Consider the following 23025-nt stretch of genomic DNA (forward strand, 5'->3'; position numbering starts at 1 on the left):
ATCTGGTAACATTAACAATCTTTGTGTATTAGCTTAAAAAAAGGCAGCGGTTTTACAAAGTGAAAACCGTGACTTGTTTCTTTGAGCAAGAAATGCAAATGGATCAGAAAAAATATTTCAGCAAGAAAATGGGTGGAGCATTTTTAAATAAGTGGAAATTGAAAAGTTTCAATTTGACATTTTATTGAAAATACCTTCAACTTCTGTAGATTACATTTAGCAGTTGATTCACTAAAATGAGGACCCAGATTGCTCGGGACAAGATGCTGACTTTGTAAACTGCTCAAAGATAAAGTGGTAGAGCATTGTAGAGTAGTAAAGAAATCTAAGTGGAATTGCTATTGCTATATAGTTTCTCCCGAGTATGGATCCTTTTATGAGATGATAAAGATCTAATCTGAGCAAAGGTCTTTCCACACTCCATGCATTTATATGGCTTCTCCCCTGTATGGATCCTCTTATGGGAAGTAAGAGAATTATTATGAGCAAACGTCTTTCCACATTCCATGCATTTATACAGCTTCTCCCCTGTGTGGATCATTTTATGGGTATTAAGTGCACTGCTCTGAGCAAAGGTCTTTCCACACTCCATGCATTCATACGGCTTCTCACCTGTGTGGATCCTTTGGTGGTAAATAAAATAATCTCTTCGAGCAAAGGTCCTTCCACACTCCATGCATTTATACGGCTTCTCCCCTGTGTGGATCCTTTTATGGGAAGTAAGTGTAGTGCTATGAGCAAAGGTCTTTCCACACTCAATGCATTTATACGGCTTCTCCCCAGTGCGGATCCTTTTATGGGAAGTAAGATCTTTGCTCTGAGCAAAGGACCTTCCACACTCCATGCATTCATATGGCTTCTCCCTTGTGTGGATCATCTTATGGGAAGAGAATTACTATGAGCAAAGGTCTTTCCACATTCCATACATTTATATGGCTTCTGCCCTGTGTGGATCATTTTATGGGTATTAAGTGCACTGCTCTGAGCAAAAGTCTTTCCACACTCCATGCATTCATATGGCTTCTCACCTGTGTGGATCCTCTTATGGGAAGTAAGTGCACTGTTATGAGCAAAGGTCTTTCCACACTCCATGCATTCATATGGCCTCTCCCCTGTGTGGATTCTTTTATGGGAAGTAAGTGCAGTGCTATGAGCAAAGGTCCTTCCACACTCCATGCATTTACATGGTTTCTCCCCTGTGTGGATCATTTTATGGGTATTAAGTGCACTGCTCTGAGCAAAGGTCCTTTCACACTCCATGCATTCATACGGCTTCTCCCCTGTGTGGATCCTTTTATGGGAAGTAAGATCATTGCTCTGAGCAAAGGACCTTCCACACTCCATTCATTTATACGGCTTCTCCCGTGTGGATCCTTTTATGGGAAATAAGTGAACTACTTTGAGCAAAAGTCTTTCCACACTCCATGCACTTATACGGCTTCTCCCCTGTGTGGATCACCTTATGGGAAGTAAGATGAACTTTTTGAGCAAAGGTCTTTCCACACTCCATGCATTCATATGGCTTCTCCCCTGTGTGGATTCTTTTATGGGAAGTAAGTGAACTACTTTGACCAAATGTCTTTCCACACTCCATGCACTTATACGGCTTCTCCACTGTGTGGATCCTTTTATGGGAAATAAGTGAACTACTTTGACCAAATGTCTTTCCACACTCCATGCACTTATACGGCTTCTCCACTGTGTGGATCACCTTATGGGAAGTAAGATGAACTTTTTGAGCAAAAGTCTTTCCACACTCCATGCATTTATACGGCTTCTCCCCTGTGTGGATCCTCTTATGGGAAGTAAGAGAATTACTATGAGCAAAGGTCTTTCCACATTCCATACATTTATACGGCTTCTCCCCTGTGTGGATCATTTTATGGGTATTAAGTGCACTGCTCTGAGCAAAGGTCTTTCCACACTCCATGCATTTATATGGCTTCTCCCCCATGTGGATCCTTTTGTGGATAGTAAGTTGCCCCCTTGTTTTAAAACATTTTCCACATTTCAAACATTTATAAGGCTTCTCTTTTGTGTCGATCGTTTTTTGGGATGTCAGGTAGTTACTTCCAAGAGAAAGATTGGATGTCCCATTGTAATTTTGTCCATTGTGTCTTCTTATAACATCTTCTCTTTTGTTTTGGGTGAAATAGTTTTCATTTACTTGTACTTTAGTAGCTTTAACTAGCTTCACACTTTTCCCAATATATTTTTTCTTGATTTTCTCTTGTTGCACAAGTATGGCTTTCATCAGAGCATTAGTTTTTCTGATTCCAATCCTTTGACTGGTTTCTTTTGGGGCTTTCAGATTCCATTTGAGTTCCATCTTTAGGGTTGGTGACCTGGAACAGTTCACAGGATTCTTGATTCTCTTCTCCTGTCCTGTTATTTCCTTCAAAGCAAAAAAGAAATGAAAATGAAAGCCTTTGTTCTTAAATTGGATTGGGAGAAGACTCTTCTATGGGCTGGGTGTGAAAGTTCTATTCTGACACAATTTTGGAGGTTTCAGAGTACAAATGACAACACAGTCCTTTCACATGACCTCCAGAGGACACATAAAAGCACACCTCGTTCTTTTCAGCCTCCACAGGTAATTTCAATAGAAATGGAAAAATAGAGATAGCACAGAAAACATCTAAGCAAAGAGACATTGACTCTTTCCTTCATTCAAGCACCAGAAGACCAGATCCTTTAATAATAATAATAATAATAATAATAATAATAATTATTATTATTATTATTTATTAGATTTCTTTGCTGCCCCTCTCCGAGGACTTTCCTTCTCCATCCCAGAAGACGCTATCTCATAATACATGTATTATTTTTAAAAATAAAAAACTAACTATAATCTGTCTTCTTGAACTCTGATTCGCGACTATAAAACTCTTACCCAGAGAGACCACGTTCCTATGGTTTTCCAGCATGACTTCCGAATGCAGCACTTTCTGGTCACGATCCAGCTGAGACCATTCCTCCTCAGAGAAAGACACAGCCACCTCCTCAAAGGACACAGGACTCTCCTGAACATGGAAAAAAGAACAGAACAGGAGGATTTGCAAGATCTTTTCATGTTCATCAAAGATTTAGACAAGAGGATGGATGGTGTGCAGTAGCTGCCAATAAAGCAGTAACACAGTTCCAGGCTGCATCAACAGAGGGATAGAATCAAGATCACGTGAAGTGTTAATGGTAAGGCCACACTTGGAGTACTGCATTCAGTTCTGGTCACCACGATATAAAAAGGACGTTGAGACTCTAGAAAGAGTGCAGAGAAGAGCAATGAAGATGATTAGGGGACTAGAGGCTAATATTGTAAAGGCTCGACTACTGTAATGCTCTCTACATGGGGCTACCTTTAAAAAGTGTTCGGAAACTTCAGATCATGCAGAATGCAGTTGCAAGAGTAATCATGGGCTTCCCCCCAAAATGCCCATGTTACACCAACACTCCGCAGTCTGCATTGGTTGCCCATCAATTTCCGGTCACAATTTAAAGTGTTGGTCATTACCTATAAAGCCCTTCATGGCACCGGACCAGGGTATCTACGAGACCCCCTCCTGCCGCACGAATCCCAGTGACCGGTTAGGTCCCATAGAGTGGGCCTTCTCTGGGTCCCGTCAACAAAACAATGTCGTTTGGCGGGGCCCAGGGGAAGAGCCTTCTCTGTGGCAGCCCCGGCCCTCTGGAACCCACTCCCCCCGGAGATTAGAATTGCCCCCACCCTCCTCACCTTTCGTAAGCTCCTTAAAACCCACCTCTGCCGTCAGGCATGGGGGAACTGAGATATTCTTTCCCCCTAGGCCTCTACAATTTATGCATGGTATGCTTATGTGTGTGTATGTATGTTTGGTTTTACAAATAAGGGTTTTTTAGCTGTTTTAGTATTGGATTTACATGCTGTTTTTATTACTGTTGTGAGCCGCCCCGAGTCTGCGGAGAGGGGCGGCATACAAATCCAGTAAATAATAATAATAATAATAATAATAATAATAATAATAATAACGACGAAATGATGGCAGAGCCATTTCTCCAGGCACTTCAAATGGCGGCCATGAAACGTCCAGGTTTCTGACGTGCATGTGCAGTGATGAGAAGAGGGAGGAGTGGCTGCTGGACCCACAGAAGCTGCTGACTGCCCTGGCGTCCGCACGCCAGTGGGGAAATCCCGGCGCCACTTAAGGAGCAGCTGGAGGAGTTGGAGAGATGGGTGCATTCCTGCCCTCCCATTGTATTATAATAAATATTATTGTATTATAATAAAAAATTAAAAAAAGAAAGAAAGAACAATTGAACTGCTCTTTTTTAATCTTTGTATTATAATAAAAATTATTTTTTTTAAAAACAGAACAATTGAACCGCTTTTGCGTCCAGAAGATGTGAATGTGCCAACACTGGAGGTTTTTAAGAAGATGTTGGATAATCATTTGTCTGAAGCAATTGAGTCTCCTGCCCAAGCAGGAGATCTCCAAGGTCCCTTCCAACTCTGTTGTTGTTGCTGTTGTTATTATAATTATTATTAATTACTCTCGCTATTATTACGTATATTTCATTATCTATCGTTCTTGCGTACATCCTTTGTATCTGTTAATTTTTACCCTCCTTCTCTTTCCATCGCTATTTCCCAATTTTTGACTGCACTTTTATTTTTATCTTCTAGCTATTAAAAACTCTCTTCCAAAATTCATAACAATCCGTCTCATCTTTGTCCTTGTCTAAAAAATTGCTTGTTGTAAACTTCAAGTTGGAGGAGCTTCAAAGAGAACAAGACAAACAGAAGAAGCAACTGGAACCTGCTATTCTGCTCTCCATGTTGTGGTAGAACACAAAAATAATCCTGGCCAAATGGAGGGAAATGGAAGGAGAGAGCCCTCTGCACACCCACTTCACTTCCTGAAGGAAGAATAGAAATCTCATAATTTCCCCCTTTCTTACTTGATTTGGAGGTTCAGCCGCTGTTTGATCTCCGTCATAAAAACAAGAAAGCTTCATTCTTTGTTTCTCTGTAAGGAACAAATAATTTCAAGATGCATCATTAACAAAAGAGGAGACATTCTATAGAAGAGAAGAGACAGAGAGAGGTAAGACAGATGGACAACTGGAGGATATTTTATTACCTCCTGGAGTGTCCTGGCTTTGATCTTCCCAAGGGATCCTCCTGAAAAAGATCTCCTGAGGGGGATTTGATGGATTCTTCTTTCCCTCTGGATCTCTGATCTCTACAGTGCAGCACTTCAGATGGGAAGAAGGAAAAAAGAAGCAAAATGTATATCACATGACACAAAAGTGGATTCCCAGATTTAGAACACAATCTCAAAGACCCCAATATCCACCTGTGAGGTTGAGTGAGAAAACAGAACAATGTCCTACAAGAATTGGAGATGGGATGAATGCCAGAGAAGTTTGGGAAGGAGGGGTGAAGTATTCAACCACATTCTCTATTCCCTTCTGAGCTCCCTAAAGTGTCTCACCTGCAACTGCTCCTTCTGCTCCTCCGCCTGGCTCAGGAGGAGGCCTTCCGCCAGGGCCACCGCCTGGGAGCTGGTCTTTGCTCCACACTCCCGCACCCAGCCCTCCATCTCTGGGGGCAGAAGGGACAGGAGATGCTCCAGAACCACCAGGTCCAACATCTGGGCTTTGGTGTGTTTCTCTGGCCTCAGCCATCACCTCCACAAGTCGTGGAGTCGGCTGCAAAGTCCTCGGGGACTTTTTGGATGAGGTTCCTGGGCTGAACTTCTGAAGGGAGGATGGGTTCTTCCTCCAGGATCTTCTGCCCGGGTCTTGTCCAGAGCTTCCCCCCCTTCCCAGGCTGAGCGGCTGCAGGGCCTTTTCCGCTTCCCCCCTTTGCAACAGGTGGGGTCTCCATCTTTTCTCTGTCCTGCAGAGCAACTCCAAAGGGGTCCAAGGACTCTTGTGGGTCTCCAGAGGCCTTTTCCTTCACGGGACCATTTCTGGGAACACAGGACGGATCCCTCCAGGTGATCCCGCTCTTTTCTTCTTCCCCCAGGAGAAAATGGGGCCTTGCAAAGACCCCAAATGGCTTCCGGTTTCTGTCTCTGAGGTGGAAGGGAAAACAAAGGCCCAGAATGAGAAGGTGGAATTCAGCCCCTGAGCGACCTTCACCCAACCTCCCCCCGCTTCCCCTGCAAGGAGAGGGTGGCTGGGGAGCATGGGACCCGGGAAGAGAACTCTCCCTCACCTGGGGCACCTCTGGACGTCCTCCGTCTCGTGCGAGCACCAGCGGTTAAGGAGAGCGAGTGTGCCATCCTAGAGCGTCGAGGCTCAGTGATGTCACTTCCTTCTCAGCCTCCTCTCGCCCTGGGGTTCCCTTCCCTTAGCAGAGTCCGCCCCCTGGTGGAAAGGCGGGGAAAGACTTTGACCTCTTTTTTGCCCAGTGCAAGATAAATAAAAAAAAAACCCATTCCAGCCTCACAATTGAATCTCAGCTCTGTTTCTTTTGAAGACTTTCAATGTGAAGAGACTGAATTCAATGGCTGGAGAAGGAAAGTGCACAAAAGTCCCCAACACCCCATTGTGACTGAGGAAGGGCGGGCTCCTGCCTGAGGGGACCTGCGCTCTGATTGGTTGCTGAGGGTGGGAAGGGGGCGTTTCCCTTTTCCCGCCTTTTTCCTCTGGGCGTTGTTTACGATTTACCTCCCGACTGTTTTCTCTGCTGTTTACGTTAAATACCTTCATATTGATATCAAAATATAAATGTCTGTATTTAATGGCTGGAGAAGGAAAGTGCGCAATGGTCCACAGATTCTCATCCATTTTTCGTCTTTCTGGGATAAACTCCCTGGAATCGAGGCCGAGAGACTGGGAGCAGGAGGGCCCAGTGGGAGCCACAGAGATGGGGGCACAGAGGGGTTCTCTCCCGCTCTGCCCACAAAGGGAACCATCCAAGGAGAGAAGGCAGCACCCTGGAAGTCGAGCCAGAGAGAAACTGGGATTCTTGAACCATGGTCCACAACACCCCCGTGGGGGCTTCTGGCAGGGGATGAGCTGCCCGTCACAAGGACCCAGAAGGTCAGTGTGGGAATCCACCACCTCTCCTCATCCAAAGGGCTTGAGAGTGAAGCCGAAGTGAGAGGGAGACGAAGGGGAATCAACCACATTGGAAGAAAAAAGGGCACAAAACAGCAGATGTAGAGACCAAATATGGGGTCAGTCAAATGGGTCAACGATGCACCAATACAAGGAATAAACGGGGTGAATCCCGGAGAAAATCTGTGGAGGGAGCTGCAGGTTCGAGGTGCCAAAGGTCAGCCGAGAAACCTTCATGACTTCCAGAGGACTCATCATTTCTTCCTCAGGGGGTAAAATACTCTCCCCCTCCCCCACTGTATTTAAAGAGGTTACAACAAATGGACCACATGCTGGTGTGAACAAATATACTTCTAATGTTTCTGCTTCTATTCAAAATATGAAGGTTAGGGTCTGTCTGTCTGTCCATCCATCCATCCATCCATCTATCTATCTATCCTCTCTGTCTCTCTGTCTCCCTCCTAATCTCTCTCACAACAAGTGACTCTGGGTCACAATCAGCAAAACTAAAAATGGGGATTTACATGAAAGTATTAGAAAAACATTCAAAACAATTTTAAAAAACTTTTAAAAGAAGGAATATTAGGCAATGAGTCACTTTTTTCAGTGCCACTGAAACTTCAAGCAGTCGCTACAGGAACTGCTATAAGTCAAGGACTCCTTCCAGTGGGTCACAGGACAAAGGGGCTGCCCCACCTGGAGACTCAGCCATGGGGCGGAGGAGGGGAGTCCCTGAGCTGCCCTGATGAAGAATCCAGGCTTGTTGCCTGCTGGATCCTGGCCAGTTCCTCAGTTCCGCTTCGGAGGAGCCCAACGCTTCAGGCTGGGGAAGCGAAGCCCAAGCACCTCTGCAGCCATTGGGACTTGCAGAAAGAAGAGCTGCTGCTTTGTGTGTGTGTGTGTGTAGTGCAGGTTTCAGGGAGAACTCAGAGAAAATCAAAATCTCACAGGGGAAAAATGGAAAGAGCTCAGAAGTTCTGCTTTGATCAGGAGAGTGATGGGTGTCCCACCAGAGTCTCTGGATCTGGGACCCATTTTGTGTGACTTGGTGTGTGCAAACACATAATTGTGGGGCAGGTTTGGACTCTGCCTCCTCCTTCAGCTGCAGGTGGAGACCCAGTTCTGTCCTGCTGAGGCCGGTGTTGGGCCAGGGGGGAGTTTGACCCCTCCAGCCCCCCTCCCCCACCCCAGGAAAGGACTGAGGCCATCTCAGGACACAGGCCCTGTGGGACGTCTGTCTGCTGCAGCCGGGAGAGGGTTGGGGCTCTGAGTCCTGCCTGATGTGGTGTTTCATCCTCAGCCCTCAACAGCTGGCAGTTGCCCAGCCTCCCCTGCCCTCCCCTGGTTGAGAGAGATCGGCCTGGCCAGCCTGAGGATGGGAGACCACCAGGAGGCATCTGGGCTACTGTACAGGCTGAAATTGCTCCAAGACAAGGAGGGGGAAGCTTCAGGCCCTCCTCGAACTCGCCTCCCTCAAAAGATCCACTTCCCATTCCTCTTTTAGCCTTGTCTGATCTCCCTGAAACTCTCCCCCTCCCCCCTTGCTCAGTTCCTGCTGTTTGGAAGACCTCGTGGGAGCCCAATTCTCCTTGTCTACAGAGAGGGGAGAAGGTTAAATAAATAAGGCAATGGGTCCAGATGGCATCCACCCCAGAGTTCTTAAAGAACTCAGATCTGTCATTGCTACCCCCCTGACTGATTTGTTTAACCAATCCTTGTTAACAGGAGAAGTTCCTGAGGATTGGAGAATGGCCAGTGTTGTGCCTATTCACAAGAAGGGCAGTAGAGAAGAAGCTGGTAACTACAGGCCAGTTAGCTTGACATCAGTTGTAGTTAAAATGATGGAGACTCTACTCAAAAAGAGGATAAATCAGCACCTAAAAAACAATAACTTATTAGACCCAAATCAGCATGGCTTTACTGAAGGCAAATCATGTCAGACTAATCTCATTGATTTCTTTGACTATGTCACAAAGGTGTTGGATGAAGGTGGTGCCGTGGATATTGCCTACCTGGACTTCAGCAAAGCCTTTGATACGGTTCCACATAAAGAGCTGATAGATAAATTAGTGAAGATTGGATTTAATCCCTGGATAGTTCAATGGATTTGCAGCTGGCTGAAGCGTAGACATCAGAGAGTTATTGTTAATGGCGAGTATTCCGAGCAGAGTCAGGTTACAAGCGGTGTGCCACAAGGATCTGTTCTGGGTCCTATTCTTTTTAATATATTTGTGAGTGACATAGGGGAAGGTTTGGTAGGGAAGGTTTGCCTATTTGCCGATGACTCTAAAGTGTGCAATAGGGTTGATATTCCTGGAGGTGTCTGTAGTATGGTAAATGATTTAGCTTTACTAGATAAATGGTCTAAGCAATGGAAACTGCAGTTTAATGTTTCCAAATGTAAAATAATGCACTTGGGGAAAAGGAATCCTCAATCTGACTATTGTATTGGCAGTTCAGTGTTGGCAAATACTTCAAAAGAAAAGGATTTAGGGGTAGTGATTTCTGACAGTCTCAAAATGGGTGAACAGTGCAGTCAGGTGGTAGGGAAAGCAAGTAGGATGCTTGGCTGCATAGCTAGAGGTATAACAAGCAGGAAGAGGGAGATTATGATCCCACTATATAGAATGCTGGTGAGACCACATTTGGAATACTGTGTTCAGTTCTGGAGACCTCACCTACAAAAAGATATTGACAAAATTGAACGGGTCCAAAGACGGGCTACAAGAATGGTGGAAGGTCTTAAGCATAAAACATATCAGGAAAGACTTAATGAACTCAATCTGTATAGTCTGGAGGACAGAAGGAAAAGGGGGGACATGATCGAAACATTTAAATATATTAAAGGGTTAAATAAGGTCCAGGAGGGAAGTGTTTTTAATAGGAAAGTGAACACAAGAACAAGGGGACACAATCTGAAGTTAGTTGGGGGAAAGATCAAAAGCAACATGAGAAAATATTATTTTACTGAAAGAGTAGTAGATCCTTGGAACAAACTTCCAGCAGATGTGGTAGATAAATCCACAGTAACTGAATTTAAACATGCCTGGGATAAACATATATCCATCCTAAGATAAAATACAGAAAATAGTATAAGGGCAGACTAGATGGACCATGAGGTCTTTTTCTGCCGTCAGACTTCTATGTTTCTATGTTTCTAAGGTTAAGAGTGGAGCAGAAATGATAAACGGGGGGGAGCACAAGGGGGGGCCTCACCTTCCTTGGTCCTTGCCCCCACCTTTAAATTCAGGAGCCCTTTAGACTTTCTCACCTTCCTGAGGCTCAGGGTGCAAGGGGGTGATTGGGGGTCTCCAAGCCCCTCTTTCCATTCCTCCCCTGGGAGTGACCCCCCCCTCCCCAATCCTGGGTCAGGAGGGGAGAAAGGCTGCCCAGGCAGAGCAGGGTGGGAAACTGTCTCCAGGCAGAGGATCCACCGCTGGGTCCATTGGAAGAGATGTTAGTTCTAATTTCCAACAGTAAACAATCATATAAGCTGGAGCCAATTAACAAAGCTCAATTCACAACAAATGATTTCTAGCCGTCTGTCACATCAGAAACAAGCAGCAGATGTTGGTTTCCTCATCAACCATTATATAGTAGCAAAACCAATTCACAATAAAAGCAAATAGCCAATAATAGTTTGAGTCATATAATCCTTCACTATAATGGGAAATAATGAAGTCCCCAGAATTTCTATTAAAATTCCTGGTTCTTTTTATATATTGTAACTGTATTGTTTGGTTTGATATACTGTCCAGAAGGACCCTTCCAGCTCCGGATCCACTCGGCCCTTCGGGAGTCTCCGCAGCTCCAGCCTGGGCAGGGCGCCCTCTGGGCACTGGAGGAACTCAAAGGGCATCCAGTCCGCCCCTCCAGGCGCCCAGAGGAAGGGAGAGTGGGGGAGGATGATGGAGCCGGCATGAAGGAGCCCCCTAGAATACAGCCCCCCCCCAAGACTGAGCACGTCCCCCTCCCCCTCCCTCCGCTCTTCTCTCGGCTTCGGACTATCTCCTGTATCGGGCGAAGTCAAGGGAGACTCTAGCCGGAGACCGATGACGCTACAAAAGGGAGAATTCCCATTGGTCCTCTTTCTCCTTCTGGACACGCCCAATGCCGAAGTCGGAGGAAAACTCCTCCCCCCCAATCCAGACCCACCGATTCCGCCTCTGGGGCTGGGAGCCTCCGCGTCTCTCTCCGCTGTCGGTCGGGCGCTGGTGGAGCCGCTTCATCCATGGCTTTGGTGGGGGTCGCCCTGGTGCTGCTGGTGGGGGCGCTGGCCTGGATCCCCGGAAGCGAAGGGGGGAAGGAGAGCCCCGGTAAGGAGGGGGCTGGGCGGAGGGGGTGGGGGGGGGAAAGTTTATGGGTCTCCAGAGCCTCCAACAGCCTTGATCTCTGCGTGGTCTCCTTCCCTTCCTCCCCACATGCCCCCCTAGGAGGAAGGAGAGGGACCCCCGTTCCCCGAGTGTAGTCGAGGGGGGGGAGTCGCAGCCGGGCCCGTCCCTGCCCCCCCCCCCAGCGTCTGGGTCGGAGGGGGCTGCAGGGAAAGAGGAAGGGAAGCGAAAGCGGGAAACTGAGGCATTTTCAGCCCTGAATCCACAGGAGGGAAAAGACGCATTTGCGCAGAAGGATTTTGGCTTTTTTAGAAACTTCCGTTTTTCTTCTGAATCTCAAAATTGAGGCTTTGGAGGTCAGGCAAGAGGGGGGCGTCGGTCCCTTCTGGGGAGACCCTGAATTTGGGGAGGAGCCCAGGAACCCTCCCAACCCCCATAATCCCCCCCTGCTCTATGGGGACTTGGAAGGGAGGGGGGAGGATCTGGGGGGCTCTGAGTGGCTCCTCCCAAACTGGACCCCCTTTGTGAGTGGGGCTGGAGACCCTCCCTTTGAGAGGCTCTTAGGAGGGGCTGCAGGGGGTCTTTGGGGGAGGGGAAAGAGGGGGGATCCCCGAGAATCCGTCAAAGGTGAACTAAGGTTTTGGGGGGGGGGGAGAAAAGTTGGTGCGACCCATGGAAGTTGGGGGTTGAAGGGCTGGAAGACTCCAGAAGAGTCAGTCTAGATGTCCTCCTTGTGACCCCGCTCCCCCCCCCATGGAAGAGAGAGAGAGGGAGGGGTGGAGATGAGCTTCCCTCCAGCCTAGAAATTTCCCTCAGCCCCTCCCCCATCCTTCAGGCCACTTTCGATCCAGCCTTTTCCCTCCTCCCCTCCCCCTCTTTCTCTCCTCCCCTCCCCCTTTCTTCCCTCCCCCCTCTGCAGACCCCCACACACCACAAGTCTCCCTCCCTCTCTAGGGCTGAGTGGGTTCCCTCTCCCTCCTCCAGGGGGCCTCCCCCAACAGTCTCTCCTCCCCTCCCCTCATTCCGTGGGACCCTCCTCCTCCTCCTCCACCAGCGGCTGGGAACGATGGGCCCTGGGGTCCCTCCTGACGGCCTTCCTCCTCTGCACCCTCCCCCTTCGCAGCCCATTTCCTGGTCCAGGGGAAATCCGAGTGCCGCTTCCTCAACGGGACGCAGCGGGTGAGGTTCCTGTACAGGGAAATGTACGACCGGCAGGAGTTTGTCCGCTTCGACAGCGACCGCGGGGAGTTCGAGGCCGTCACGGAGTTCGGGAAGGGGGATGCGGACTTGTGGAACAGAAACAAGTTCCTCCTGCAGGATTACAAGGCCGCTGTGGATTCCTTCTGTCGGTACAACTACGGGGTTTTCCAGAGGAATTCTGTGCTTGGCCGGAGAGGTGAGTCTGGGGGGGGGAGATTTGGGGGAGGGGACCCCGCCCCCCTTCCCTTCCCTTTCCAAGGGGGGTCCAGGCCTCTGAGAGGAATCTCCAAAGAGAATCCACGGAAGCCACTTGTGGTCTCCTTTCTCTGCCTTTTTCTTCTTCATTCTGAGTCATTTCCACTCCAACATCTTTTAAATCAATAAATAAGCAACTAAGTGGAATAAATAAATGCGTAAAATTAAATAAGCAAATTAAACCTAGAAATAGATAAATAAAAACTGATTAAATGGAAACTGAAACAAAAAATGATAAAATAACTTAATTTAATTTAATTTAAAATTATAAATGAAATAAAAAATAATAAAATAAAGTAAAATAAGTCATAAAGTAATAATCTAAATAAAGAATGGAATAAATAATAAACTAAATAATTACAATAAATAAAGTATAAACAAGTCTGCAGAGGGGCGACATACAAATCTAATAAATAAATAAATAATATAATAAATAATTGATAAATAAAAAATAAATAAATAACAATAAATAAATAAAAACATGATAGGGGAACATAAAATGTACCTTGGACTCCTGCTGTTTTAAATCGAGAGGCCTCTTATTTGTCTATTAAATTGAATTCCTGGATGGGCAGAGGGAGAAAGTAGGGATTTAAAAAGAAAGAAAAAATATATCTTTTCCCCATACAATTAAAATCTCCAGCAACTCTCATCTGGCCAAATTGGAACCTCAAAATCTTCACACCGCAGTCTTGAAAATAAGGAGGTTTGTGGAATAGGCTATAAAAACAAAAATGTAAAAATGCCAAATTTCAGCTTTTGAATTTCCACTGATTTAAAATCTGATCCTTCCGTTTTCTTGTTCAAAGACATTTTTTCTCCTCCACAATTTGCATTTCTCGTTGTTTAAAGAAAGGCCCTGCCACTGCCTTCTTTTTTTAGCAATTCCACAAAGGCCTTTAAGGTCCCCAGATACAAATGGGTTCAGCCTGGAAAACACAACAACCCACACCTGAAATGTTGTTATTGGACTGCAACCCGACCAGATCCCAGGTTGGAACGATGGGATCGTTGACAAAACAAATGAACAAATGTTGGGGTAATACACCAAAATTAAAAGTGTGGCTTCATTTTAAACAAGATCCCAGGAATCCTCCGACTCGTGCTGCGTCTGTCCTTTCCGTCTCCTGCGTTATTTCTTTCCACATCCACCACATCTGGCAGAAGGTCCCTTCCACCTCTGGGCGTTTCCAGCATTTACCCCTGTCAGACTTTCCTCTTTCGGGAATTCTTTTATGGAGACTGCAACTGATCCCAGTCACAAAAAAATTAAACTTTTATTTATTTATTTTATTTATTGATTTTATTTATTTATTTTAATTAGATTTGTAGGCCCTCTTTCAGGATCCCTTTTGATTTCTTGCTGCAATCTACTTTGGAAGATGACTCAAAACCCAGAATACTTTTTTCAGGCGTGAAAAGGGATCTTGGCCTGAACCAACCAACTGGGTCTTCTGTTCTGGACCCTCCTGTGTCTCTCATGTGCCTCCTTCTCCTCCCTCCCTCCAGCCAAGCCCACCGTCACCATCTCCCCCACCAAGATGGACCCAACTTCCCCCAACACCATCCTCCTCTGCATAATGACTGGCTTTTACCCCGTGGAGATCGAGGTCCAGTGGCTGAAGAACGGCCAGCCGGAGAAGGAGGGCGTGGCCTTTGGGGAGGAGCTCCAGAACGGAGACTGGACCTACCAGCTCCACGTGATGCTGGAGACCCAGCCCCAGCGGGGGGACGTCTACACTTGCAAGGTGGAGCACGCCAGCCTGGAGGCCCCCATCACCGTCCAGTGGGGTAAGTCCCTCCACTCCCACCCCTCCTGGAACCTGTCCTGCCCTGAGAAGGGGGAGAGACCCTCTCTGTGGTGGGGGGAGCCAGAATGGACCCTCCTGGGGGAAGGTGGGCCCGATCCTCCTGCTCAGGTGAGGCTCCTTCTCCTTCCCCAGAGCCCCGTTCCTCCCGCTCTGCCAGGGCCAAAATCTGGACGGGGATTATGGGGGCCGTGATAGGAGTGGCCTTCCTGGCTGTGGGGCTCTTCTCCTACCTGAAGGCCAAGAAAGGTGAGTCTGGGGGGCTGGAGGAAGGGTTGTGGGGAGGGGTTGTGGGGAGAAGTATTTTGGAGAACTTCTGTTCTTGGAGGGTTTATTAAGGGAAGATATTGCAAGTTATTATGGGCTATCGATGGGGAGGGGGTCCCTCTGAGTCCTCCATCCCATGAAGGGTCCTGATTGGCTCTTTTTCTCCTTCCAGCAATTCCCATCCAACCACCTGCAGGTGAGTTTCTCCTCTTCCTCCCTCTTCTCAGCCCCTCCTATAAATTATGGGTATTTTTGTTTAATTTCTCAATTGTTCCTTTTTTAAAAGAAAACCTGCCTGAACAATATCTCTTCACCCCCCTGCCCCCCCTCCCGGTCCCAGGTGATCCTGCAGAGTCGTTTGGGTTCGTTAGTTGGACCCTTGACCAGCTGTTCCTCCTGACCCCCCCCCCTTCTCCTTGTGACAGTTCACACAATTTCTGGCCCTGTGACCCCAGGCTCCCCCCTTTGCTGCCCCCCCCATCTTAGCCCCATATTCCTGGTTCACATGAAGAATCGCAGCCTTTTGCCCCCTGGAATGGGGGGATTCTCTCTCTGTCTTTCTCTGCCTGTGGGGGCTGAAAGGGAAGAAAAATATGTTATTTGCATTAAAAGTTTCTCTTTATATTCTGATTTTCTTCCCCTTCTCTTTTTCTGCAGCACTCGTGAATTAATCCTGCTGTCAACCTTCGCTATAATTCTGCATCATTTCTACGCTTGGTGGCCAATAGTTACGGGGAGGGGTCTTGGGTAATGGGGGGGAGGATGCAGGAGGCCCTGTGAAGTGGAATAAGTTTCAGTTCTGGTTTATGATAAATTGACTTTTGAACCTTGAAAAGGACCCTGAGTTTTATTCTTCTTAAATTCTGACTGAAGCAGCCGACACCTGCTCTCCGATGCACAAGGATTTATTTTTATTTCTTTGGTTTCTGATGGTTCTTTGTCCTGTTTGCAAACTCTGAAAAATGGAGGCAGAAGGTGGCAAGTTGGGGGGGGAGGAGAAGGGCAGCGTGGACCTTCTCTTGCTGAGAACAGACCCCTCCCCACTTTCTTTCCTGTGCGGGAGGGGTGGAGACCATGGAGACTGTCCCCAGAAGGGACGGTCCTCCCTCGGCAATTGTGGGGAGCCATTGGGGGCACCCGAGACTCCCCCTACATTCACCCAGCCATTTGAGCCGTTTCTCTTCTTCCCAACTGGAGGGCCCTGCCCCATTTTGTCAGCCAATGCCCCCACCCCTTTTTGGGGACTCTTTCGAATGGTGTATAGAGTCTCCTGCCTGATGGTATAAATGGTGAAGGCTCGAGGAAGGGGTTGGACTAGATGACCTTTAGGAAACCCATCAGAAGCCATGCCTGGTGCAGAAGAAGCTTGACAGCTCTGCAGGGGGAGGGGGAAGGGGGGCCTCCATGGTGACGTCTTGAGTGGAAGACCCCTTCCTTCTCTCCAGCACCCATAGATACCCCTGGACAGCCCCCCAACCGAGCCCGGCCCCCTCCAGAGCTGATCCAGACTGGTTGTGCAGGACTCCAGTGGCCTCGATCCTTGAGGAATAATTTTCCCCTCCCCTCCCTCATTTGGGGTCTTGGGGCCCCCACAGGAAGAATCGGTCAGTGTGTGATTGTAGGAATTGTTGGAAACTCTGAGAAGATCTGGGCTCCGGTTGGCAATACCTCCTCTCTTGCAAGAACCTGCAGAAGGGACCACAACAAATGCACCAATGGGGGGGAGGGGGCATCAGAGTGGACTTCCGTAAGAGAAAAAATAAAGGCCTATGTTGATGGTAGATGATCCATTGTTCAGGGGAACGGAAAGAGCCGTTTCCAAAATGGACGATCAAACTAAGGTGGTTGGTTGTTTCCCAGGAGCAACTACCAAAAATGGGACTGAGGAGCTTAGAGAAATATTGAGGCCCACAGATTATTCTTCCTTCTCCCTCTTTCCTGTGGGGTGGGAGGATAAAGTCCCTGGAAACGATGCCAAGAGACTCGGAGCAGGGGGCCCAGTGGGAGCCACAGAGATGGGGGCACAGGGGGGTTTTCTCTTCCACTCTCCCAATAAAGGGAACCATCCAAGGAGGGAAGGCAGCACCTTGGAACTCGAGCCTGATGGTTCTCTCGAGGGAAATTGGGAGCCACTTTTGTCACTGCCGTTGAAACTTCAGTCACTAAATGAACTGTTGTAAGTCAAGGACTCCTTCCAGTGGGTCACAGGACAAAGGGGCTGCCCCACCTGGAGACTCAGCCATGGGGCGGAGGAGGAGAGTCCCTGAGCTGCCCTGATGAAGAATGGAGGCTTGTTGCCTGCTGGATCCTGGCCAGTTCCTTAGTTCCGCTTCGGAGGAGTCCAACGCTTCAGGCTGGGGAAGCGAAGCCCAAGTGCCTCTGCAGCTGTTGTGGGTTGCAGAAAGAAGAGCTGCTGCTCTCTCTCTCTCTCTCTCTCTCTCTCTCTCTCTCTGTGTATGTGTGTGTGTAGTGTGGGTGTCAGGAAAAACTTAAGAGAAAATCAAAGTTGGGGCAGAGAACAAAAGTGGGAGGGGGGCTGCAACTCAAGGGGGGTTCAGGACAGTGTCTTCATGATTCTCAGCTAGACTTTCCTCTGTGTACATGGTGGGGTGGATTAGATGTCCGCTTTGGTCCCCAAACTGCCCGGGGGGGGATGGGATGGGACGGTCCTTCTCTGAAAGGGGCTTCTGGGTTCTTTTTAGTTAGGCAAGACCCATCTATTTATTTATTTTTATTTATTAATTAAATTTGTATGCCATCCCTCTCCGCAGACTCTATGTTGCCAGGCATGGGGCAAATAGTACATGCCCCCACCCCACTTTCTGACCATTAAATGTTACGTGTGGATGTAATTGAATAAATAGACTGCTTTTTAAGTTGTTGTTGTTGTTGTTATTATTATTATTTATTTATTTATTGGATTTGTATGCCGCCTCTCTCCGCAGACTCGGGGCGGCTAACAACAATGATAAAAAACAACATGTAACAATACAATTTAATAAAACAACTAAAAACCCTTATTATAAAAACCAAACATACACACAAACATACCATACATAACTTGTAATGGTCTAGGGGAAGGAATATCCTAACTCCCCCATGCCTGGCGACAAAGGTGGGTCTTGAGTAATTTGCGAAAGAAAAGGAGGGTGGGCGCCGTCCTAATCTCTGGGGGGAGTTGATTCCAGAGGGCAGGGCCGCCACAGAGAAGGCTCTTCCCCTGGGGCCCACCAAATGACATTGTTTGGTCGACAGGACCCGGAGAAGGCCAACTCTCTGGGACCTTATTGGCCGCTGGGATTTGTACGGTAGAAGGCGGTTCCGGATGCATTCTGGGATTTTAGCTTATCATTTTTAACTACAGTGATACCTTGTCTAACGAACTTAATTGGTTCTGTGACCAGGTTCGTAAGATGAAAAGTTTGTAAGATGAAGCAATTTTCCCCATAGGAATCAATGTAAAAACGAATAATGTGTGCAAGCCCAAAACTCAGAAACCCGGAAGCCGGAACTTCACCGCCGAAGGAGGGTTGAGCCTTCCAGTCCTTCCCGACCCTCCCGCACATCGTTCTCGGCTGGAAGGATCCCCCATAGCAGGCCGGCAGAACTGCCTCCCGAGCCGTCTTGCCCGGCAGAAGGCAAAGTGCTGGGGTGGGGAGTGTCAGGCCAGCCCTCCGGCCTTCCCCCCAGCCAAAAACACAAAGACTCGCCATCGCCACAGCCGCCGAAGGAGGCTTGAGCCTCACGGTCCTCCCTGCCCCTCAGTCCCCATCGCCCGTGGCCGGCAGAACCTGCCTCCCAAGCCCTCTTGCCCGGTGGGAGGTGAAGCGCTGGGGGGGGGTGAGGCCGGCCCTCCTGCCTCACGCCCCAGCCAAAAACCCAAAGCCTCACCTCCGCTGCAGCCGCCGAGTGGGGAGGCAGGAGGGCCAGCCTGACACCCCCCCACCCCAGCGCTGGAACAGGGGACCACTTTCAAGCAGCGGTCCCTTTTTCCCCTGAGAGCGGCCTAGAAAAGCAACAGAAGACGAAAACCATCTTCAATGCATTTGGATTAATATAAAAGAGGGAAAAGGACAGAGCCAAAGCAGCCACCTGACCCAACATCAAGTTGTCACTAAATGAACTGTTGCAAATCAAGGACTACTTTCTTCAATGTGCTTCAACTTATGGAAAAAGGACCAGATAACTACTATATTCAGGTTGTGTTGTTTTGTTTTATTGATTGATTGATTGATCGGACTTATATCTCTGAAGACTCAGGGCAGCTTACAACTGTCACACTGAATATTGCCAGCCTCAGAGACATTTAGTAATTAAAGAGTTAATATGTGTGTCTTTATTAATCTCCTCCTATATTTTATGTAATATCCTGCCTTGTTATTTCCGCCTTTTTGCTCCGTTGTTCTTCTCTGCCTTAAGACACCATGATGTGAGGTATTTGTTCTTTTGTCTACTCAGACAATGTTTATTTTTACTTTCATAATAAAAGAAATCTTGTTTTGAATAAATGTTTGGAACCCTAAAACCATCACCTCCAGGATAAAGTTCAAACGGACTTTTACAATCATGACATGGTAGCAGAGGATGGTTTCGATCCATCGACCTCTACGATAAAGTTCAAACAGACTTTTGCAATCGTGACATGGCAGCAGATGAATGGCTGTCTTAATTAATTAAGATTGATATGCCTGCTAAGAAACAAAAGTTAAATACGGAGGAGACAAGAATGCAAACAATCTTCTCTCATGAAAGGGAAACTCCAGCAAACACTTTTTTCTACTCGACTGATATGCCTGCAGCCGATGCAATCTTATCTCCGGCAGAAGAAGATAAATCACCTTCAACTGTGAGTAATAATTACACTCCTATTATAACTGCTAAAGTGCAAAAATTAATCAATGTCACAGATTCTTTAAGTGCACAGGAATGTCCAACTCAGCCGATCTATGCGTTTAGCCAATTAGGAAATGTTTTACTCTGCTCAGAAACATACAGCCAAGCTGTCTCTGATCTTTCTAGTCTCGGAGCAAAACTGAAAGTAATTCACTCTGAAAAACAGCGTTCTTTGAAGAACTCTGCAAGCAGTGTTAACTCAACCGAAAATATACAAGCAGTAGATAACTTAGTGGCAAGACCAAAAGCAAAACGCTTTGATAAACAACAGATGTTTCTAAAAGACTTTGAAATGAAAGAAAATATTTGGAGTCCTGAGCAATGCAGGCAGGCAATTTCTAAATGCCATATAGAAGACAAAGGAAAACATGGCTTCTGCCTAGAAGCAGAGCAGAGAGAGTCTCAGATTCTTTTAAGGGGGAGTCGACAGCCCCCCTTAACAACCATAACGTCAGATATTGATTTATTGACTTCAAAATCTCTTGCAGCTGATTTACAGGGAGATATAAAAAGCGCACAAAATGATCTCACTAACTTCTATGCAAACAGAAACTCAGTTGAACTTACTAAGAGTGAAATGGATTTAATAGATTTTTACTGCAGGCAAATAACTGAAAAAGAAAAAAAGCTAAATGAACTAAGATCTATGCAAATGATGTTTTGTCAGGGACAAATGTATAAACTTACAGAAGCAAAAAAAGGGGTTTGGGGGGGGGGGTAAATTCCGGCTCCTCAATGTATTGCCGTCACGCTATCCAAAGAAAATCCTGCAGCACCACCTGGTGGCCAAACTGAGCAATTACAATCAAATATTTATTTTCAAAACCCAAATGTTTCATTTTCAAGCCAAATGATGAAAAATGATCCTGCAGTGTTATCTAGTGACCGTTTTAAGCAATTATAAATCACCAGAAAATTTATATGACCAGAAAAATGTTAATCTGTGTCAGAAAGATTTCTTTTCACATAATCAAATGAATCAAGGTGCTACAGCAGGACAATTCTACACTGCAGACAAACCAAGGTTTGCACCTCAACCAACATTTTTGCAGCAAATGCCGCAACGAAGCCAAGGGGCGCAAATTCAACAGATGCAGCTGCCACAGATTTCAATCCCACAGGCACAATTGCCACTGATTCCAATCCAACAGACACAGCTGCCACAGATTCCAGTTCAACTGGCACAACCACCATTGGCTCCATTTCTTCAGCTGCCCCAAACAGTACCAGTACAGGCTGCAATTCAAAGGCAATTTTCTGCCTTGACACCATTGAAAGGTGAGTCCAAATTAAAGAATAATGGACAAAATTATAAAACGTGGTTGCATGAGATTAGACTGATACTAATTGCTGAAAGGGCCGATCACATGGCTTTCAATCCACCAAATAGACAGTGGACTGAAGAAAAAAGAGCTTTAAATATGAGAGCAACTATTTTGATACTTATGTCAATGGATACTGAATTGTCAGTTAGATTTTCACATGATATTACCGCAAATGCCTTGATCACTGCTCTAGATGACCTGTATAGACCAATTTCAGCTGAAGGCATGTGTTTACTGTTCTCTGCTTTTTTTACTGCAAAATTAAAGCCTAGAGAGAAAATTGCTCCACACTTATCAAAACTCTTAGCAATGCAAAAGGAATTGGCAGAAAGAGGATATAAGATTGACCACCCAGAAATGACCACGGCGATTGTCTTGTCGCTAAACGAGGACCGGAAAGAAGCTATTATAAAATGCAATAGCATACCTCTAGCTCAACGCACCACATCCAGAGTTTGCCAAATCTTAACAGAAGAAGAAGTCATTATGGAACGCAGACTTAAATCCAGAACAGCTACTTCTAGAGCTCCAATGAGTCGCAGTTACCAACAAACAGGTAACCAACCCAGAAGAACAGATTTTCAACGCACTCAATCTGCTGATTCTCAATGCTCTCAATATCCTGCCCGGCCCAGAGGAACAGATCCCAGAGGCGGCAGACGCAGAAGCTCCAGCAACTACAGACCGGCTGAACGAGGTTCAAGAGGAGAGTCACGTCCTCCCATAAATTCCTTGGTCCTGAACAACGTTCCACAATCAGATCCAGAATGTGACATCCGACATCTATGGACTTTAGATAGCGGAGCTGCTTTTCACATTACTTACCAAATAGAACTTTTCACAGAATTACATAAGACTGATATAAAAGAGCTGTATTCAGTGTTAAATCACTTATGCAAAGTTGAAGGAGAAGGAACTGTTTATATAAAAGAATTGGACCAGATGATTCCACGTGTTTTTTACATCCCAAAGGCTACAAGCAACTTACTCAGTCTGTATTACCTGAACAAAGACTTGGGCTACAAAGTTATGCTTTTGCAAAATGAAATCCACATTATTAAAAATGGAACTGTTATCACACATGCTATTCCAATTGGTGGTGTTTATTAACTGAAGCCAAAACCTCGAGCATGAGTTGATGTAAGTATAAACGTTCCAAACCATGAAAGCACAGGTCCAGAGAGAAAACCTGTTGCTACTATAGAAACAGAGGCTCATAAAGCCAATGAACTCCAAGAGGTTCCGCATAATGTTGCAAATGTTAAACCTGTACTAACAAACAAATATTTTCATTCCAGGTGCATTAACCTTTGGCACCTTCGTTTGGGCCATGCTTCATATGATGTCTTATCCAAGATGCCTGAGTTTGTAAATGGTTTTAAAGTTGATAGTAATTGCCAGATCTATTTAAATTGTTCTGTTTGTAACAAGTCCAAATCCAAAGCTGCTCCTATTGCTAAGCATGCCACACGTTTGTCTACACGCATTTTTGATTTGGTTCATACCGACATTGTTGGTCCATTTCGGCCTACTAGGGGTAACTGTAAGTATTTCTTAACTATTCTTGATAGTTATTCTAGATATGGTTTTGTGTATCTAATGCAGGGGTCCCCAAACTTTTTACACAGGGGGCCAGTTTACTGTCCCTCAGACTGTTGGAGGGCCGGACTATAAAAAAAACCCTATGAACAAATCCCTATGCACACTGCACATATCTTATTTAAAGTAAAAAACAAAATGGGAACAAATACAATATTTAAAATAAGAAGTAATTAAGTAATAAAGTAATTTATACATTTTTATTAACAAGTAAATTTAAACTTAAATCAAGAAACTCCCTCCATTTCTCCTTCCTTCCTTCCCTCCCTCCTTCCTCTCTACTTCTCTCTTCCCTCTCTT

General features: G+C 46.4%; 2 protein-coding genes and 2 pseudogenes across 2 annotated transcripts; 1 reads left to right on the forward strand and 3 right to left on the reverse strand.

The window, feature by feature from the left end:
* LOC139162991 (zinc finger protein 721-like) overlaps nucleotides 1–23025 on the reverse strand; it is a 57218-nt pseudogene that overhangs the window by 18704 nt on the left and 15489 nt on the right.
* Nucleotides 167–6258, reverse strand: LOC139162963 (zinc finger protein 213-like). The gene is made up of 6 exons (XM_070743876.1): nucleotides 6200–6258; nucleotides 5472–6056; nucleotides 5118–5232; nucleotides 4936–5003; nucleotides 2894–3023; nucleotides 167–2395 (listed from the first exon to the last, which is right to left on the reverse strand). Exons 2-6 carry the CDS (start codon nucleotides 5628–5630, stop codon nucleotides 2262–2264), a joined length of 606 nt encoding a protein of 201 aa, XP_070599977.1. The 5' UTR covers nucleotides 5631–6056; nucleotides 6200–6258; the 3' UTR covers nucleotides 167–2261.
* LOC139162967 (zinc finger protein 3-like) lies at nucleotides 874–1344 on the reverse strand. The gene has a single exon (XM_070743879.1). It carries the CDS (start codon nucleotides 1342–1344, stop codon nucleotides 874–876), a length of 471 nt encoding a protein of 156 aa, XP_070599980.1.
* LOC139162933 (H-2 class II histocompatibility antigen, E-S beta chain-like) lies at nucleotides 11100–15650 on the forward strand (annotated as a pseudogene).

This window comes from Erythrolamprus reginae, chromosome 2 (genome assembly GCF_031021105.1).
Source record: "Erythrolamprus reginae isolate rEryReg1 chromosome 2, rEryReg1.hap1, whole genome shotgun sequence".
Classification (NCBI taxonomy): Eukaryota; Metazoa; Chordata; class Lepidosauria; order Squamata; family Dipsadidae; genus Erythrolamprus; species Erythrolamprus reginae.

Excerpts from the sequence above, each read along its gene's own strand:
- LOC139162963 (XM_070743876.1), bottom strand. The coding sequence starts at position 5,630 with ATGTTGGACCTGGTGGTTCTGGAGCATCTCCTGTCCCTTCTGCCCCCA. Across the intron at positions 5,233-5,471 it reads AGCAGAAGGAGCAGTTGCAG|TGCTGCACTGTAGAGATCAG; the intron begins GTGAGACACTTT and ends TCCCATCTGAAG. Across the intron at positions 3,024-4,935 it reads CGGCTGAACCTCCAAATCAA|GAGAGTCCTGTGTCCTTTGA; the intron begins GTAAGAAAGGGG and ends TTCCATGTTCAG.
- LOC139162967 (XM_070743879.1), bottom strand. The coding sequence starts at position 1,344 with ATGGAGTGTGGAAGGTCCTTTGCTCAGAGCAATGATCTTACTTCCCAT.